Source organism: Hypomesus transpacificus, chromosome 25 (assembly GCF_021917145.1).
Source record: "Hypomesus transpacificus isolate Combined female chromosome 25, fHypTra1, whole genome shotgun sequence".
Classification (NCBI taxonomy): domain Eukaryota; kingdom Metazoa; phylum Chordata; class Actinopteri; order Osmeriformes; family Osmeridae; genus Hypomesus; species Hypomesus transpacificus.
The window spans coordinates 5,311,066-5,330,320 of NC_061084.1; the positions used below are offsets into that span (position 1 = coordinate 5,311,066).

The following is a 19,255-nucleotide window of genomic DNA, read 5'->3' on the forward strand; positions in this document are numbered from 1 at the left end:
ATTTTTCTGACAAATAACACATTTTTCGCCGGGGTTGGCACACCATAATATTATGTGATATATCATGACTGTTCCTTATTCTAGTTAAACCCTCTCATTTCATGCAAGCACATCTGCGGGCTGACTGCGCGATATGATTTTGAAGGCCCAACTGCGCGTTCATAGACATTTCAAACAAATAGGCTACACCACATTGAGCAATAGGCCTGACTAATACTGGTAATATAGGAGCAATTATGTAACACGAATCTCATGATTTTTTTTCACTCACGGACCGCCGTTGCAGAACCGGGATATATTTATACAGAACGATGGATAATCATTAAACCAGCCAAATACTCTACAACAGTCTGACCAAGATACAGAAAGCGAACTAAACTGCTCTCCATTGGTAAATATTTATATTGCTTTACTGTTCATACAGATTAAACATGCATTTGAATGTACCTCGACTATTACAGGTTTGACAGTTCTATTGCCAAACACCGTTTGAATAGCCGTTTCAAATGCAGCCTACTAAAATATTTTGTTCCTTGGTCTTGATTGATTTAGGAGTGAACATGTTAATGCTGTGTGCTCATTTTCTTCCAATAAAAAATGCGCCCAGAAGTTTGGATGCTACATTATGGCAAAATCAAAGTAGCCTAGATCTGTCACTTGTTACAGTAACCCACTTCACCTCTGCTTCACTGATATGAGACCAAAATGCATCTAAACACACCCTAACATGTTTGTGCCTGGAAAAGATATCAGTAGACGTCATTTATCTGCATAGGGAGTAAAATGCAACGAACCAGCAAGGTTTTGTACCTAGCTTTTTGTAATAAAAAGGTAGGCTACATTCGTTGTAACAAAGAGATGAAGTGATTGCCTTACATACGGCTACATCAACATGGAAGGTAGGGTCCACCACTATCGTCAGCATCGCTGCTCCACTGTCATTTAAAAATTTCTCGAGGGATAAGACACATCATGGTTTGCCAATTTATACAAGATGGATGCAACATTATGGTTATAGATGCGCGTAAAAAAAGATTTTTTTTGTCTGACGAAGACTATGAGCATGCATTGACGATGTTTTCATTTGCAGGAGTAGGATGTTACTAGCGTCTGCCGTAGTGGTATGGGAATGGCTGAACGAGCACGGACGCTGGCGGCCTTACAGCCCGGCCGTCTCTCACCACATCGAGGCAGTCATCCGCAACGACCCGCGGGGTGGTAGTGTTGTATTAGGCCAGGTGGACACTCGTCTCTCGCCCTACATCATTGACTTGCATTCCATGCACCAGTTCCGCCAAGACACAGGTAAGATGATGAACATGTGTGACAGGTTTATCTATTCTATAATCGCAATTGAATAAACCGAAGACGCGCTAGAAAAGCGTCTAAAATCTACTGCGATAGAATAGTGTTGATGAGCTGTTTTTGTAATGTTGTTTTGAAGCAGGCCCAATATTGGCTTGTCTTATTGGGTGTGTTAGCACACTGGATGTAGCCCTTTTGTGGGTAACTGTGCAAGGCCTTGTTTGCTTTCGTCTGCTGAGTTGCTAAATAAAGCATAAACATGTATTCATAGAATTGCCCAGGATCATGTGTTTTAATTATTATTATTATTATTTTAATCGTTTTTGTCTGATTGCTCGCTTCTTCAGATGATATTGATGCGTCGTGGGCCTATTTAACGAGTGTTATGTTCTCCATGAGGGAGGGGTTCCAAGTCAAATATTGTAAATATGCCATTCTTCAACTCTTATTTTGACACGACATGCTTAGGCTCTCTCAGACAGATCATTTAAAGCATATCAAATTCATCCCCTGCTTGCCTTAATTCATTAATGAGATACTGGGAGATACTTTGGGTCAGTGTGTATCAGAATGAAATACCCAGGTTGCTTCCTCAGACTTAATGTGCTGTGTCATACCTTTATTGCGAAATTCCCCTTTTAAAAACGTCCCTTTAACTTGCATCTCATTTCATGAAAGCTTAGCTCCTCTTGTCTCGCCCTCTCCTGCCCTGACAGATGATGTTGGCACAGAATCTTCTCTCACAGATAATTGAGGGAAGGCAGGAGACCTGCCAGATGTCTTAACTTTCTTTGCCCAAGACTTCACCATGCCACCATTTGCCTCAACTCCATCTGACAAAAGCTTTTTTTCCATTTGATTCCCAACCAAGCTGCTTAGCAGGAAACAGGAGGGGATGGGGTGTCCAAGCCCAAATATAAGAGAAGGAAAAAGGCATGGGCTAAATTGCTAAAGGCTGCTGAGGTCATTGGGGAAAGTGGGTAGTTTTGGGGGGACTGGGTTCGATGAATGAATTGCTCTGTTACATCCACACATGTGGTCATTGGCATTGTTGGCCATTTCTACACATCTTTAATAGACAAATTGTTTTCATTGAGCACATCATTTGTTAAAGATAACTGGAATTTTTTTTATATTTTCATATCATGGATTTCCATAATCTAGGAATTTCATTCAATGTTTTGGTTAGATTAGGAGTTATTTGTAGTCAGGAGTCCCAAGACACATTTCCATTGTAGTCTAGACTTTGGGACTATCAATGTCATATCAAATAAATTACCTGGGTCCAAGTTTCAGACCACAACAGTGGAGAAATATGGAGAAAGTCTGATATGAGCACCTGGCCTAATTACGACAAATATATCAGGACGCTATTGTGGTCTTCTGCACTTAACGCACTTAACATGCAGTTTCCAATTTAATGTAGGAAAAAATGAAGACTCCTTCAACAGACTCATTCTCCTGGAAAATAGTTTTTGCTAGAACAAACAATAGTAACTAGATATCGATCAAGAAGATGAGATTTCAGAGTGAGAAATCAGTGCAATTACTGTGACATGGTTTGACCAAAAATCCTTGGAGTAACTCTGGACTCTGGGAAAGCAAACATGGCCAGCACTGGGCCGGAAATAGGCCAACGGCCAATCATATTCGAGGACATTGAGTACCGTTACCAGGGGCAACCTGTTTGCCCAAATTCTTAGCAGTCACACACAGACATGTTGAATTTGTTGCCTTTGTACTTTGCTTGTACACCGCAAATATTACAGTAGCAAATTACCTGCCAAACATGTCTTTCTTCTAGTGCATGACTGTAATCAGAAAAAAACTAGGATACTTTACATCAAAAGTTATTTTATGGTAAAATGTTTTGTTAAAATACTGAGTTTATAGTGGAATACATAATGAAAATGTATGATAGTGGACCACCTTATGTCACATAAATATCAATTATTAGCGTTGCTTGTAATGCATTATTGAGTCCTATTGGTTTCTTGAACAGGGATGCTAATCATTTACGCCAATGCATAGTGTGACAGCCCTGTCTCTGCCACCCAGGTACTCTACGGCCTGTGCGTCGCAGCTTCTACGACCCAACTTCAGCACCGGGCCAGGGCTGGCTGTGGGAGTGGGAGAACGACACCGGCTCCTGGACTGCCTACGACACGGAGGTGGGCATCGCCATCCAGGCGGCACGCGACCGCCAGCAGCCCTGGCTGGACCTGGCGCCGCTGGGCTTCTGCTACCTCATCGACTTCCAGAGCATGACCCAGATCAACGGGCAGACGCAGCGCTGCAGGCGTATCCAGCGACGCTCGGACCTAGCCTACCCGCTGGTGTCGGGGCCCCTGCCCAAGTCCCACCACGCCTGGGGGCCCGCTCCTGGGGGACTCCTGGGGGTGGGGGTGTCTGGAGTGGGCATGGGGCTCGGGGTGAGTGGAGGCGGGACTGGAAATGGCAGTGCCTACCCAAGCGGCGCCCTGCCGGCCTCGGCTATAACGTCTCTTGGCCAGCCGTGTGCGTGTCAGCAATGCATGCTGGTCCTTAGCGTCAAGGCGGGCGCCATGTCGGCTCACACCCTTGGGAGGAGGCCTCCCCAGAACAAACCGCCTAGCCCCAAATTTGGGGGCTACTCTGCCATAGGGGGGTCGTACTCGCTGACCCTACCCCGCCCCCCGTCCCTGTCCAGGTCCCTTTCCCCTCACAGGACATCTGTGGGAGGGGCTAGCGGCGGGGGCGGGGTTGGGGGCGGCAGCTTTGCCCACTCGCTGTCCCTCCTGGGCTCGGCCACGGCCGCCCTCTCCCTCAACTCCACCCGCCCGCCTCCCCCGCCCCTCCCCCCTCCGCCCCCGCCCCCGCCTCCGCCCTCCTCCGTCGCCGCCTCCCTGCCGCACCCCTCCTCGTCCTCCTCTCTCTCGGCCTCCTCCGCCCTGCCGCAGGTGCCCTCTCCGGTCCAGCCCCTCATTTCCACCGCTGCCTCCTCCTGTACGCCCTCGCCGTCCGCCCGCGTCCTCGGCCCTGTGTCATCGGCCGCCGCGGCCTGCGCTGCCCCTTTGCCGCCCCGTGCCAGCCTGGCAGGGCTGAGTCGACCTGCCCTGCAGCGCATTGCCATGGCCCAGTCCCGTGCCCTCATTGCGTCTGGGTGAGTAACCTATCCATCCAGCTGTCTGTGGAGCACAACACTGTGAAGACCTGACTGAAATTGTTAATTCAAATTTATGGTGGAAGTTAAGTTTAATGCCATTTGGAGTTGTTGTGCTCATTTGAATTCTGGAGGTGTTCATGATGAGATAGAGTTTAAAGAATATTTTCTAATCAAGTTTGAACTTATGCAGTTGGGTATCCTTAATTGGCTAGACTCAACTCAAAGTGCATGTTCTTTTTTGAAAACGTATTTCATTTGAAACACTAAAACTCAAGTCATGCCCACATAATCGCTGTGAAGTTTCTGACACAAACACTCATTAGCATTCACATGCCTTTAATCTTTACCACAAACACTGCCTGATCAGACATTCCCATGTAAACACATTCCATTCACATGAAATGAACTGCATTTTCACACATTTACACACCCAGTTAGAGAGAAAAGGAGATAGGCCCGGGTGTTGAGATGCAGTGTTATCCCTTAATACACCCCCCCCCCCCCTCTCTTCCCCTACCCAGTAAGTCAACATCCACACACCCAGTTCCCAGGCTTGGCTCATTCCTGGAGGCCCACTGCCCCCAATTTCGTCTGTGTATGTGTGTGCATTTAGTGTGTGCGTGTGCGTCAGGGTTTGGTTTCCATGGCAACCATTGTGGGCACAGTCAAGGCCTGGTTCCCATTTGTGGAATAATGCGTAGACAGCCTGAGACTGAGGCAGGGATGAAGATATGGACCAGGGGGAATGGCAGGGGTCTAGGGGGTTCTCAGGTTAGGTGGGGCTGGGGGGTGGGTTTCGACGGAGGCACACAGTGGCCTAATTGTTAGTCTGAGAAGGTGTGTGTGGCGGTGGTGGTGGGGGGGGGGGTTGTGTACCTCTTGCTGGTAGAGTTAGTCCTGTGAGGGAGATTGTCAAGCCGAACTGTGGGGTGAGTACGGGATGGGTGTTGGTTGGTTTGAGTAAAAAGAGAAAGGCAGTGTCACAGTTGGTGGATTGGGAGTTGGAGGGCGGGTTGTGAGGCAACCCTATCCCCAGGCATGAATCAAGACGTGGTTGACACAAAGCAGCTTCTTTCACTTCTCCCTGTGAAAGAACTGACTGCCTGGACCCAATATGTCAGAGCACCACCATCATGGAGTCTCCTCTGCTTCTAGACCTGCGAATGAGCACAGGTGGAGCGCAACTTATGGTTGCTCACTAACGGGCAGTGCTACTATCTGCACAGCGAAAAAAAATACGTATGTGTCATGATTGAAAGAGTAATATGTAGAGTGTGAAGAAATGTGTTGTTGTGAGAAAGCGGTTGCAGGGACCTCCTGTGTTGGCCAGGGGGTGCTGTTGTCAGTTAAGCTACCTGCCAGCTCCCTGACTGCTGTCAGTGAAGTTGATTCATTCTTGGAATATACGAGTCTCCTTTCCTTAAGAGATGGTGACATTTCCTATTGGAAATTAAGGTTATGAATAACCTTGAAGGTCCTTCTGCAAATTCAGTGTTTTCAGACCAATTAAATTTGTAGTGTGAGTGACACATACTTAAATTAGATAGAATCAGACACATTTTATATTGTAAACCTGTTGGATTGCTATTTCAGGTAGATCTTTACTTGTGCCAAATTTGTTGTAACTTATTGGTATGTTAAAATATGCAATGTGAAACTAATGTATAAATGATTACTATCATAAAATAAATCTTCCAAGACTACACTCGATCTAATTATATCATGAAAATATTTATCAAGATTTGTCACAAAAATGACAATAGTTTTCTATATCCTGTGATAAAAACCTTTCAAGGAAGTACTTGCAAGAGGCAATGTTCCTGTTGTCAGTCTTTGTTTGATCATACCGACAATCTTAAAGGAAGGAGACTCTACACCCTCCTGCTGAACTCACATTTCCAACACAGTTTTTTCCTGTCGGCAGCGGCATATCGATAGAGTTGTTATTGATATTTCAGTGGTACTTTCGGCGTATGGAAAGTATGTAACGTATGAGAGATGGTGAGAGGAGGGCACTGCTCCCCAGGTCAGGCTCAGCCAATGGTAATACCTGCTGGTGTCTTTAAGAGACTAGCGTCACTGGTCAGGAGTCTGCTCTCATCCCTTCAGCCCCTCCTCCCCTCGCTCCTTTGGCTTTCCCTTTCATTCATTTGAAAGACACTGTTACCCGAACCAACATACAAAAAGTGAGTATGTCGTAGAAAGTCCAGTAGAAAATCAAGAATCTGTAGTGCACAGTTGTCTGTGTTTTAGTGGTCAGTGCCCAGGAATGGTGTGGCTTTTACCGAGACACAGTGAAACACTAACATCATGTCAACTACAATCTTACATCATATCATTGTAAAATTACTAAATTCAAGCAATATTACTAATACGGTATTTCATGTTTTCCTTTTGTCGTATCCTAACGTTCCTCAAGCCTTTGTTATGGGCCTGAACTCACACAGTATCTCACTTTAACTGCAAGTGTGCACTGGTACCTTTCTGTTGGTAATGCATTTGGTTATTCTTTAGTTCTTCATGACATTAATGATAAGTTATAATCATGTACAATTTCAATTGAGTTGTTTTTAGCTGCTTATAATTGTGTGAATTAAACTTTCTTTACATGTCTCTTAACAAGTCTGGTATGGTTGTCTCTACTACATTACCATACCAGATGAATTACCTAATCATTGTTAGTTGTTGACGAGTTAAAAAAAACATTTCAAATGCAAATGTCATAGAATTTTGAATAGTGTGGAATATAATGGTTCTAGTTTGAATCAGTTACCGTGCAACAGCAATGAAACCGGGCGTTGACGCTCGCTTACGCTCCCACAATGCCCTACACGAGCGTCAACGCCCGGTATCATTGAAAATGAATTGGAAGCCGACGCTCCGCGCTGCTCCGCTGTAGTGGACACGCACGGTTAGTGTATCATTATCTGTATCATCTTCACTTTGGTTTATTGTTTTTTTGAGAAGCTGGAATACAATGTCCAAACTAGCATTCTAGATGATTCCAAGTATTGGACTTACTGTTTTGACACCTTTCTACTTGAGGAAGGTGGGGAACAGATGGTTGACAAGTGAACGTAAAGAGTGGTAAACGTCACAGATTACGGGTGAGGAGCGTGGCCTTTTCATGGTTTTATGTTTATGTGTTAGTGGATCAGAATAATTGTCATTGGCAGAGTCCGACAATCTGCCTGTGTGGTCGGAAATGCCAGATGACGAGGCGTGTGTGTGTTTGTGGCTCTCTAAGCTTCTTCATTTCCATCTCCCTCTGGACCAGATGGGGGTTGCACTAATGCTTCTAGATTAGCCTGGATCAAATGGAACGTGGCCATACGACATCTCCTTTCCTCCCCACCTTTTCTCTTTTTTCCTCCCCCTTTCCCTCCCTTTCTCTACCTCCCATCTGTCTGTTACTCCCAGCACGTTCCTCTCGCAGTGCAGGAACGTAACAGCCTGTGTATTAATGTCCACTGCTCCAGTTCCCAAGATGCTGATTCATTCATACAGCCAACAACAGCTTGCTGAATGGCAGGAAGAACTGGTCTCTGACCAGTTTAGAGTACTTCCTGTTTACTCTAAGCATGGGTGACCCGTTGAGCCGGAATTTCCCAGACATTCTACGTCACATGGGGCGTCTTCCCGGCACATTAAGGACTTTTTACAAGGAAAATTACACTTTGTTGACAGTACTGGAGTTCTAGACAATCTAGTGTTGCTAACCATACATCTAGTGTTTATACAAATGATGAAAAACCATGATTTCCTTAACTCTGTTGGCAATTATACAGTATTGATGTACATGTATTTATTTATAATACATATTTATAATATGCATATTAAAAGTCTTTAAAGGACAATTTACTGTTTTGGGTAGATTAAGTACTGTAGCTGTAACATGATGGAAAGATGATTAGGATGAGGGTGGGGCTATAAAATTATCTGGGTTAATAAAAACAAACAAACATGAAAACACAACTGAATCAACAAAACGGGTAAATGCAGGCAATTCTATTAGGAATAGAATTGTAATGTATCTCTCCTGCATAACAGTAAACCTTCAGTTTTCAGGCCACTAACACTATCAGAACAACATCCCAATTTCTTCAATTAGTATATGGTCAGGATTAACAGTTTAGTGGTGTCTCAAACAAGCCCTATATCCTCCATGTTTATGAAGATATGGAACTTAAATGTACATGTATGGTTTGGCCAGAACATTTGATATAGAAAGCGTGCTAGTGTTCAGACAGTTTGACTTCATGTGCTGCAGTCTGTTTGCTTTCTGGTAGCCTGTTGCTTCCCTTGACAGGTAATCCTTACTGTGACGTTTCTCAGGGCAGTGACAAACAGGTTAATCAACAGATGGAAACAGGTGGATTAGCCCTTTAAAAGCCGGAGCTCAAACTTCAGCTCACACACCCTACTGAAACACACACACAGAAAGAGAGAGAGCGGGAGAAGCATACAGAGATTCTGCAGTGCGAAACCGAAGTCTGTTTTTTTTGTCAAGGATTGCGTTGGAGAATGAGGGATAGCACTTGACAAAGGAGTGGAGCTAAAATACTGAAAAACAACAGCAAAAAGCAGATAGGATACTTGCTCTAGTCTGAAGTGGTTGCCACTGCGCTCAACTCGCAAAGATGACAATCATTCAAACTGGCCGACCGTAAGTATTCTTTGTTACTGGTTCATATTACGTAGAGAATATGGCATGATAAAGGTGACCTCATCATGAAGATGACCTAACCCTTGACAGCACTGTGCAAAAGTCTCAGGCACAAGGAAAAGATGAATGTCCAACCAAAATGCTTCCAGAAATAGGGAAACAAAAGGACCTCAATATTCCTCTTTTCTACTGACACACTAATGCTGACGACAGGAAAACAATCGAAGACAACATTTCTGTGAAAAATCTTGGGTGCTGAAGCAGGGGTGTCGTTAGACCCTTTTTACGGGGGCAGGTGCCCCAGTATAAATCTGCTGTGCCCCAGGTAAATCTCAAGTTTGAGTTTTAACAATTTACTTTCAGTCAGTGCCTTAATTTAGATTGATGATCCTGCAAAAAATGTAAATCAACTTGTAAAAGTGTTTAATAGAGATCATAAACCTGTATGCATGGAGAATTCCATGTCAGCGCGCTCTTCTGAGCTTGCCAAATAGCCACTGCAGCACGGACACAGAAGTCCAGGGGGCTATTCCAGAAAGCAGGTTATGCAACATAACCGGGTAAGTTAACCCACCAGCTGATTCCCAATGTTGCAGCAACCTACTGGAAATGTTGCTACAATGCTGGGTGTCAGCTGGGGAGTGAACTTACCCCGGGTGTGTCACATAACCTGCTTTCTGGAATACCCCCCAGGTGTCGGACTCGACACACAAGTCAGAATTGAGGTAAGCTAAGAAAACATTACAAAACAAGGATAGTTAGAAACTAAGAGTTTCTAAATGATAGGCCTACCGATCATCTTATTTTGACTAAAACATAAAAACAATATTGCATGAAGCTCAAAAAAACTGTATTTGCGCTCAAATGAATGCGAAGAAAATGTGCACGCTCGCATTAACTATTGATGTCCCTGCCAAAGCTGATCTCAGACTTGCGTCTCTGAACTGTTGTATATTGGGTTAAGCAAGGGGAGTTTCTATAGCCTAGGAGTGCATTGTGCGTAGCAAGCTTGAAAGAAAAAAAGGGATATGAATTAGGGGCCTGTGCCCCAGTAGAGTTTGATGTCTAACGACGCCTCTGTGCCTAAGGCACAGACTGTGTGACTGCATATATTAATGCAGATACCCAAGCCTTTTACTTGACTGACAGGTAGCAATGGGAGCGAGTGTAAAGTGAGGAATAGGAAAGAAATTCACAAACGCCTTGTGAAACACCTTATATTTTGCATCCCTTTTGCTGCCTGCTTTCAATAGCTGCTCAATAGCTCATTTCAAAACGAAATCGTCGTTTTCGTGAGAAAGCCGGCAAATGAGTTTGAATCTAAAAGCAATTAGCCAATTGTTTGTCAAACAAGTCTGGTTGTCTATGTCCTTTACCCTGATGCAACAATGTCACATCTGATTATGTTGATCTATAGAGCATGAGATCGGTCTTTACAGTTATTTGGTTGGATCTCACGAGCTGTGAGATTGCTGTTGTAGTTGTTAGGTGGAAATAGGACTTTGGCAGCATAAACACACTTCAAGGTGCTATTCTGGTCCATGTACCACTTAGGTCCTTATGTCTGCATGACTCGGTAAAAGCTCTTTGACCTGATAACATGATGTGACCCGTAATACAGCCACCTGCATTCCACCCATGACTAAGCAGCTGGCTTTCTGTGCCCACTTGTAATGGCTCCAATAACAATTAAGTAACATCAGGGGTTTGGTGACTTATTGAAAGTTATTGGTTCTGTGTTTCAGAGTGCCAACAGTTCCAGTGAAGAACCTGAATGGATCAAGTCCTGTCCACCCTGCGTTAGCGGGTAAGACCGAAAAGTCCCTTCCAATTCAGGAAATTATTCCTAAACTTCACTTGACAACGTTAGTATTGCCCAGTTGTAATAGAAGTCCAACATACAGTCCAAAATATCAAGTCACATATCAAGTCACTGTTCTTAAAACAAAACAAAAAATCTCATTCAGTGTTTGCCAAATATTTTTTAGGTGCCTGTAATGAATGCTTCTACTGCATTCAAATTACAGACAAGAAACATCCTCTCACTGCCTCCCCCTGCTGGCCTTGTATAGGTATTACAGGGATCCTGATGAGTGCAGCTGGACTTCCTGTCTGTCTGACTCGCCCTCCCAAGCTTGTGCTCCACCCTCCTCCTGTCAGCAAGAGTGACATCAAGCCAGTTCCTGGTCTGGGCCACTGCTGCCGTAAGACCACCAAGAAACAGGCCCGCAAAGGTGTGTGTGTGTGTGTGTGTGTGTGTGAAAGACACAGAATACTAATACACATGAAAAGTTGTCAGGGTGATTTCTTCATGAACTCTCTCTCTCAGGCAAGACCCCCGAGGAGGTTGTAAAGAGGTACCTTCAGAAAGTCCGCAACCCCCCTGAGGAGGTGAGTCGACCGAGTCAACTCTTTCATGTGATTCATTTCCTTCCTGCTACTGAGGCCTTTCCCGTGTGCACTCTGAACCCCGCACCGTCCGTCGCCCCAACGCTCCCTTTATCCTCCACTCACTGCCATGTCTACCTCCCCTCCTCCCCCCCACTCCCCTCAGGACTGCACCATCTGCATGGAGGCCTTGGCGGGCCCCTCGGGGTACAAGGGCCCCGGCGTGGGCGGCATCTCCCGAGCAGAGTCTGTGGGTCGCCTGGCGCAGTGTGGCCATCAGTACCACCTCCAGTGCCTGGTCGCCATGTACAACAACGGCAACAAGGATGGCAGCCTGCAGTGTCCCACCTGCAAGACCATCTACGGGGTCAAGACGGGGAACCAGCCCCCTGGCAAGATGGAGTACCACGTCATCCCCCACTCCCTGCCCGGTCACCCAGACTGCAAGACCATCCGAATCATCTACAACATCCCACCTGGCATCCAGGTACGGCTCGTCCATGTGACGTGCACATCTGACGCTGCCAAGAACGCAGAAAGTTTTGCGTGATTGGTTGATGTCGTCATGTTGACCTTTGACCCTCTGCCAGGGCCCTGAGCATCCGAACCCGGGAAAGCCCTTCACCGCCCGAGGATTCCCCAGACACTGCTACCTCCCTGACAGCGAGAAGGGACGTAAGGTAAACATGAAGACAGGTAGCATGTGTAGTTGTAGCATGTGTATCCAGCCAGCACGGTAATGACTTCTAGACTCTCCCTGGTTGAACCCCATTCTCTCATTCTCTTTTTTATTTTTAACCGTTCCCTCTCTCCCGGCCGCCTCTCTTCCCCTCCAGGTGCTGAGGCTCCTGCTGGTGGCGTGGGACCGTAGACTGATCTTCTCCGTGGGAACTTCCAGCACCACGGGCGAGTCAGACACGGTCATTTGGAACGAGGTCCACCACAAGACCGAGTTTGGCTCCAACCTGACGGGTCACGGCTACCCGGACCCCGGCCACCTGGACAATGTTCTGGAGGAGCTTAAGGCCCAGGGCATCACAGAGGAGGAGTGCCTTCCCAGAGACTGAGCTGGACCAATAGGGAAGCAGTAGGAGAAAGACTTGCTGAAGCAGTCCATAAACAAAGATGCTGAAAAACAATGGAACTGAGCAGACAAAAGAGAAAGCGTTAAAAAAAACAAAAACAATGAACAATGACGTGTGTGCGAATTATAACATGAACCACTGAAATTACTGGGGAAACCAGAAAATAACTGAATAAAAGAACAGATGAACCAGTGAAGAGGGTCAGCCGGGAAAACAACAAACTGACATTTCAAAATCTACAAAATCTACAAAATAGAACAATATGTTGAGGTTTCAGGAGTGCTTACAGAGATCCAATAGTATTTCTCCGGTACACAGGTGGGATATGACTTGGTTGCATGGGTCAGTTTTACATTAGACAGGATAATTGTTGTTTTTTCTGTTATTATAATGGTGTCACAATTGAAAAGCGTCATTCAGTGAGACATTTAGGACCACTGTGCACATACATTTCAGTGTTGGACAAAAGCTGTCTTTTGTACTGTGAGAGTTCTACTATTAGCCTGATATCAAGAATGTAACTACTCTGACTTGGTCGGTTGAATAGGTAAACTAAGTTTACCAGAGCTGCTGCTATGTGGAATAAAGAAATAATTGTTTGGGAGAGGTCAAATGGGGTAAAAGAGAGCGAGAGTGGCATTATATGGAATTCAGAGGATAGAATATGGGGGGATTTTGGGGCGTTAATCTACAGGCAGTATTGTAAACAATTTTCTTATTGCAGGTGTAGGCCACTATCAATATCAACTTTATTGACTGGACATGTGTGAGCATGGATGTTTACTGCCATCTAGTGGTACTTATCAAGAATTACATTCCCTTTTTACCCTTGGTTCAGTATTTGATTGATTACTGTATCATTTTGAAGAATGCATTGCTGTACATTATAAATAGTTGATAACTTGTTTGAGTTTATGCCATTTCTACATTTCATTTCTGTTCATAATTTTAAAGTTGTTTGTATGCTGTCATTCTTTTCTTGTGACCCTTACACAGAAAAAGACTCCTTTTCTCAAAATCAATTGTCAGTTGGTGTGCACCCCAATTGCCTGAAGGAATCATTTTATTTTTTCTGTATATGGATACATATGATGGATGGATATATAATCTTCCAAGACCATTCATGTGTACCCCAGAACAGTGAAGTCAGATTAAGATTGGACCCTCTGCGAGATGTCAGAATGAGACAAACACCATGTCTTTTGTGATTACAGTTAGACTAAAACATTAAATGACCACCGTTTTGTCAAACCAACAATACAATCTTTAGCTGGATTAGATCCATTCAAATCTAATGTAAAATCTTTCATTTAATTTATTTAAATGCTGGTACTTTAAAATATTTTTTATTTCTTACCTCATCTGTTTTTGCCATAAACAAGTATTTTGTGATATATTTGCGCTTGTTATCGATCCACCTTTGGCCAAGCACCCAGTCAGATTGTCCTCTGTGGACAAAAGATGTGGGACTGTTATTGACAAGATGTTTTAGTATGTGTTGACATACCAGTGTTGGCCAAAGTTAAGAGTTGATATACTTTGTATACTTGTATGCCTTGTATGTATATGTTTATTTACAACATTACATTTTTTAAGGTATGTGTATATTACAGACCTGATATATTTTATTGAATTGTTTTGATTTTCTATTACGTTTTCATTATTTTTTATGTATTTGGCTGTGTCACTTCATGAAGCCTACACACTCAGTAAGGGACGGCTGTATAATAATGTGTTACAGGGTGCGGTCTTTGACCTGTCATGTGGTCAGAAACACCTTTGATGCCTGCAGATGGAACGTGTAATGTAGTTTCTTCATGTTGTCATGTTTTAAAGGTTACATTCCGTCACTCCACTGCTCAGTTTGGTTTGTGAAACGTCCCTCTTCTTGTTACTGTTCAACTCTACATATACATCGATGACAATGAAGTGATGGTTGAAAACTTATGACCACTTTGTAAAAACTGTTGATAAAAAAAAAAAAAAAAAACTTTGTACAAGCTGTTAATGGAGTGAATGAATCAAGTGATGAAAAATATGACGCCAGAAAGTAGTAACATGTATAAACTACAAAAGACTTGCTTATAAAGTAACAGTGGGACTATTAAATGAACATGAGTATTATGATGGTTTTGACTTTTGTTCTGTCAGATTTTTACACGTTGACTGTATAGCCTACTTATGTGTATTTCTGTACATGTGTTATATAAAATTGAAGGGAAGCTATTTGAAGGTTATTTTAGTGGTATTAGTATTAGAGACTTTGTATGGGACACGTTCGAGGGTCTAATGCACTTAGATAGTTGGACTAATTATCTTATTGCACTAATGTTTCCTCAAGATTAATCACACTCCTGCCTTCTCGTGTTCAGTCCCACTCATGAGAAACTCATGGAAGATTTAGCTCCTAGATTAGTCTGGGCCCTGGATTAGTAGTCTGGATTAAATTCCACCACTACCCTAATAGATGAGACAAGGTAAAATAACTAAGCACACTTATAATGGTCCGTTATCAAGGGGGATTCAGTAATGAAGTCTTAAAATACTGTTAAAAGGTCACAGAACAGATGCAGTCAAACAGGGTGGCCTCATTCTCAGATAGCCTAGCAGAATAGTAGGCTATGTAATGCAGCATTAAGCCATCACCACTAAGTATAAAAAATAATTTACAAATCCGACCAACTCGTTTCCATTCAAATTACGTTTTATTTGGTTCAATAGAAATGGGCAAATAGGAAATTCTTAAACGACAGTGGAAGGTATAACGCTTAAAGAGATTACACACGGCCTTGTCTATCAAGGCGATCGAACAGTGCATCCTCCAAATATACATAGCCTCGTCTTTGTGAGCTGCGCCTCTGTTCAAACATTGTTGAAAACCTATTGAGTTATTTTGCTATTGTTTTACCACACATTATTTCATGCTTTAATTGAAATGAAAACCTGCTCTGCAACACCCTCTACCGGAAACAATCCTCAATCCTTGCTAGTTGTCATAATATTGCGTCTGATGAGTTTTGAAAAATCTGAACCAAGGTTGTTTTTTCTGTGCACGTGGAAATCAACCTGCCAGGCAGACATAAGAAACTATTAAACCAACATTCATCTGTCAATTCCTTTTACATTCACAATGGAGAAAGGGGAATAATTGACAGATACGATGGATTAGTAGGACCTATAGTGGCATAGCAGGATCCACCTTCTGTCAGTTTACAGAAAGCAGATGGTTTAGAGGACTTAAATGAGGGCGAAACTGAGTTAAGACAACGACAGCAACTGGACTGCACTAATAAAGATGGAGTAAAGTTAAGTAAAAGACGAGCCTAGCATTTTAATCTGATGACTTAAATGTGGGCTCACGGTGGAGAATACTTACTGAAAGGGGCATTGTTTTGGCTCGTGTGCTTGTGAAAGAGAAGCCAATTGCGTGGTTGTTATTTACGTCTGTGTCAATTCATTGTGTTGTTGAAGCAGATAAGAAGTATGTCCCTTTGTAAGATTCCTCTGATTGGTCAAGTTAAATGGCTTTCCAGTATGATAAAGGAGTGTAGTTTGGTTGTTTGGAGTGGGTGTTGTGTTACACCCCTCCTCACAACCGCCAGCTCCGCAAGCTACATATCATAATGGGGGAAGGGAGGGTTGTTCAAGTGTTGGCTTGCAAACATGAACAGTGACTCCCAGTTAATCTTTAACAGGAAACTCAAATAGGTTTATTGTATCACTTTTGAAAACCATAATGCAGACTCATCTGTCTGTTATTAAAAGCTTTTAAAAAACGTTGTCTTGACTGAATGGCAAATTGAAGGTCTTGTTGCCAAGGAAACAAAAATATGATTCCTTCTTTCGCGCTGGCTCCCCTCCCCCGGGGGCTCAAATGTATTTCCTGTGTTATCTGTCTCACCCGGAGCCTTTCAGCTAAAAGCTTTTTGTAATGATAATGGCAATAAGTGAGAGGCAGGCAAAGAGGGAGTGGTTTGAAGAGGGGGAGGTACAAGCATGGTTGTCAGGGCAACGTGACATCACACTCGCAAGTCTCCATTTTAAAAGCTTTTAACATGATCCCTCCCATGCCCTTGGCCCCATTTTGAGTCCTCTTTCAGCTAAGCTCAGGAAAACGGCAGAGGCAGTGTGGTGTGGTGAGTGGAATTTTACACCCACATTCTATAGACTTTCTAGAAAAACCTTATGGTATATAGGGACGACAAGTGAGCAATTAAAGGCTCTATATTTTTGTTGACAACAACAAACACTCAGGAGGAGAGAGTGCTTTCAAAATGGCTGCAGAAGACTATAGCTATCTACTGCAGGCCAACAGTGAAAAACACAGAAGGGCCCGAAACTGGACTGATGCAGAGATGAAGACCCTTTTGTCCCTGTGGGAAAAAAACTTTTTTGAATTGAGAAAGAGTAAGCGGAATGCCAAGATCTATGAAAAGATGTCTCAGAGGTTTTTCAGCTTGACTGGAGAACATCGCCCCAAGGAGGAGATAAAGATGAAAATCACAAACATGTCATTCCAATACAGGTGAGCGTAAGGAAACAAAATAACCTGTTTTGGGAAAATGGGATTTCTTAAATGCCAATTTAATAGTTTGTAGGTTTTCCTGTTGGAAATGACAGGTAACAGAAATGATTCATTCACCACTCAACCGAGTCTTCTGGTATGTCTTTGATTCATTTTTCTTGTAACTGTTGCATTGGCTCAGTAGAGGAAACAAATTATTCATTCACCACTCGACTGGGTCTGGTGAATGAATAATTTCTGTTTCCTATACTGAACTTATGCAAATGTAATTTGGAAAACGAATGAACAACAGACTTAAAAGACTTACACAAAAAGACCCAATGCATTCATTATTTCTTCCTTTGGAATATGCTAAATGTTTGTGATGGTGGATATATTTGGGGAATTGACTATGGAATGTTGTACACAATCCCACTTCCTCCAAAAAATTAACACAATTAACAAACTTATCTGAACCTATCACTAGCCCGTTGTCCGTGGCTCCATCACTCAGTGATACTTAACATGGAGGTGAAACCACATATGTATTTGTATTTATTTCATTGCGAACCACATCCACACAACATCACATGTAAATCATGTCCTTTGGTCCTGAGCAACACACCTGCCAATTTTGAACTTCATCCAGTGCCTGGTTCTTGTGATAATTGAGCCACAGACACACACGCATACAAACCTGCCTTTTATAGTTAGGAGATGGGTTTGTTCTCTAACCACTTTCTCTGTGCCAACAGATTTGCCATGTACATTTGTAAAGGTACAAGTGAGACACAGAATTGATTGGGTCTTTGGCTCACTAATGTTAACTGACCACTCAAATTAACACAACTTACTCCTACTTAATTCTTGAACAGGAGACAGAAATGCATGACGGCAAAAGGTATGACGATAGAATGGCCGTACTACAAAGCCATAGAGAAGATATTCACCAAGATAACTGAGAATGGACAAACCAACGAGTTAGAACGACAGTCCCCCGGTCCGTCCACGTCCTCGCAGCCAGAGAACTTACTGTCTCAGCCAGAGACCATATGTCTGGGCTTCTTGCCTGAGTACACAGGCACATCTGACGAAAAGGAGATGAAAGAAGAAGAGGACGAGTTCTCAGTCTCCTCAGCCAGTGTTAACTCTCCAGAACTCTCCAGGTAAAGGGAACCGGGACAGGGGCTAATACGATTTTCTTACCTGTTTTGAATACATTAAAATGCTCTGCGTCATGGTTTCAGAGAGCAGCTTTATAACAATTGGGGTTGTACTGGTTGCCCTTTAGATAAAATGACATACCAAAATGTCATTTAAACTGGGTTTAGGTCTCTGAACACATTTGTACACATTTTTTGTACCAAAAAAGTCTAACTTCTCTCAAAATGAAAATATTCTCCATGTCTAGTGTCCATGTGCCACATTTAAAGAGGAGGAGACTTGAGACCAAGCAGCAGTCTCTGAAGAGAAGGAAGCTGAGGGTGATGGAGGCCATGTTGGTAGAGCAGAAGAAAGTGAGCCGGGCGGTGGAGGAAACTTGTAGAGAGGTCCGCAGGGTCATGCATCAGCAGAACCTCCACCAGGTCCAGAGCTTGCAACTCCAGGACCGCATGATGAACCTGCTGGAGAAGATGATCCAGCTACCCACCGTCCCACCCAAAGCCTGGGCCCAGGGTGGGGCCAAAGAAACGGGACAGAGTTGAAGGGTCAGGGTTCACAGTCATGAGTTGTTTGAGATCTAGAAGAAATGGTTCCTCTCTGGCATTGTCGAATATGATGATAGCAAGTTTACCTTTAATGACCTTTTTTTTTATCTTTTAGTATGGCTTTTTAGTTAGATGGGGAAAATGTCAGGTCCTGGACTAAAGTATGTTGATTAGTCATAGTATGAAGACTACAAAATACCACAGTGAATATACAAGTTCTAATGTTCACAAGATGGGGCCATTCACAAAACAAGACAACTGATCTTTAGAGATTAGCACATTGTACAGTACTGAGGGTGGTTCCATAATGCATGTAATGTGTATTGATGAATATATTTTGTGTTGTCTTGAACTAAATGACAGTTTTGAGATCTATTGACTTTGATTTTGTTCAAATCGCCATTGCTTTTCTAACATAAGAGTATAAGTCAACATAAACAAAGCCAAGTACAG

The 19,255-nt window shown here is 43.3% G+C and overlaps 2 protein-coding genes across 2 annotated transcripts; both read left to right on the forward strand.

Moving 5' to 3' along the window:
* The first annotated feature begins 16 nt into the window (after positions 1-16).
* On the forward strand, positions 17-13,002 carry dtx4a (deltex 4, E3 ubiquitin ligase a). The gene is made up of 9 exons (XM_047049287.1): positions 17-391; positions 1,091-1,305; positions 3,364-4,447; positions 10,862-10,923; positions 11,189-11,350; positions 11,446-11,507; positions 11,671-11,991; positions 12,095-12,184; positions 12,341-13,002. Exons 2-9 carry the CDS (start codon positions 1,098-1,100, stop codon positions 12,569-12,571), a joined length of 2,220 nt encoding a protein of 739 aa, XP_046905243.1. The 5' UTR covers positions 17-391; positions 1,091-1,097; the 3' UTR covers positions 12,572-13,002.
* A 2,578-nt stretch (positions 13,003-15,580) lies between these two features.
* Positions 15,581-19,177, forward strand: msantd1 (Myb/SANT-like DNA-binding domain containing 1). Its single transcript, XM_047048859.1, has 3 exons — positions 15,581-17,114; positions 17,969-18,259; positions 18,505-19,177. The coding sequence occupies exons 1-3, from the start codon at positions 16,864-16,866 to the stop codon at positions 18,797-18,799; spliced, it is 837 nt and encodes a 278-aa protein (XP_046904815.1). The 5' UTR covers positions 15,581-16,863; the 3' UTR covers positions 18,800-19,177.
* Positions 19,178-19,255: the final 78 nt, after the last annotated feature.

What these genes read in the sequence shown, in the direction of transcription:
- dtx4a (XM_047049287.1), top strand. Translation starts at nt 1,098, where the DNA reads ATGTTACTAGCGTCTGCCGTAGTGGTATGGGAATGGCTGAACGAGCAC. An exon ending in CCAGTTCCGCCAAGACACAG is followed by an intron (nt 1,306 to 3,363) that starts GTAAGATGATGA and finishes TCTGCCACCCAG; the next exon opens with GTACTCTACGGCCTGTGCGT. An exon ending in ACATCCCACCTGGCATCCAG is followed by an intron (nt 11,992 to 12,094) that starts GTACGGCTCGTC and finishes ACCCTCTGCCAG; the next exon opens with GGCCCTGAGCATCCGAACCC.
- msantd1 (XM_047048859.1), top strand. Translation starts at nt 16,864, where the DNA reads ATGGCTGCAGAAGACTATAGCTATCTACTGCAGGCCAACAGTGAAAAA. An exon ending in AACATGTCATTCCAATACAG is followed by an intron (nt 17,115 to 17,968) that starts GTGAGCGTAAGG and finishes ATTCTTGAACAG; the next exon opens with GAGACAGAAATGCATGACGG. An exon ending in AACTCTCCAGAACTCTCCAG is followed by an intron (nt 18,260 to 18,504) that starts GTAAAGGGAACC and finishes CTCCATGTCTAG; the next exon opens with TGTCCATGTGCCACATTTAA.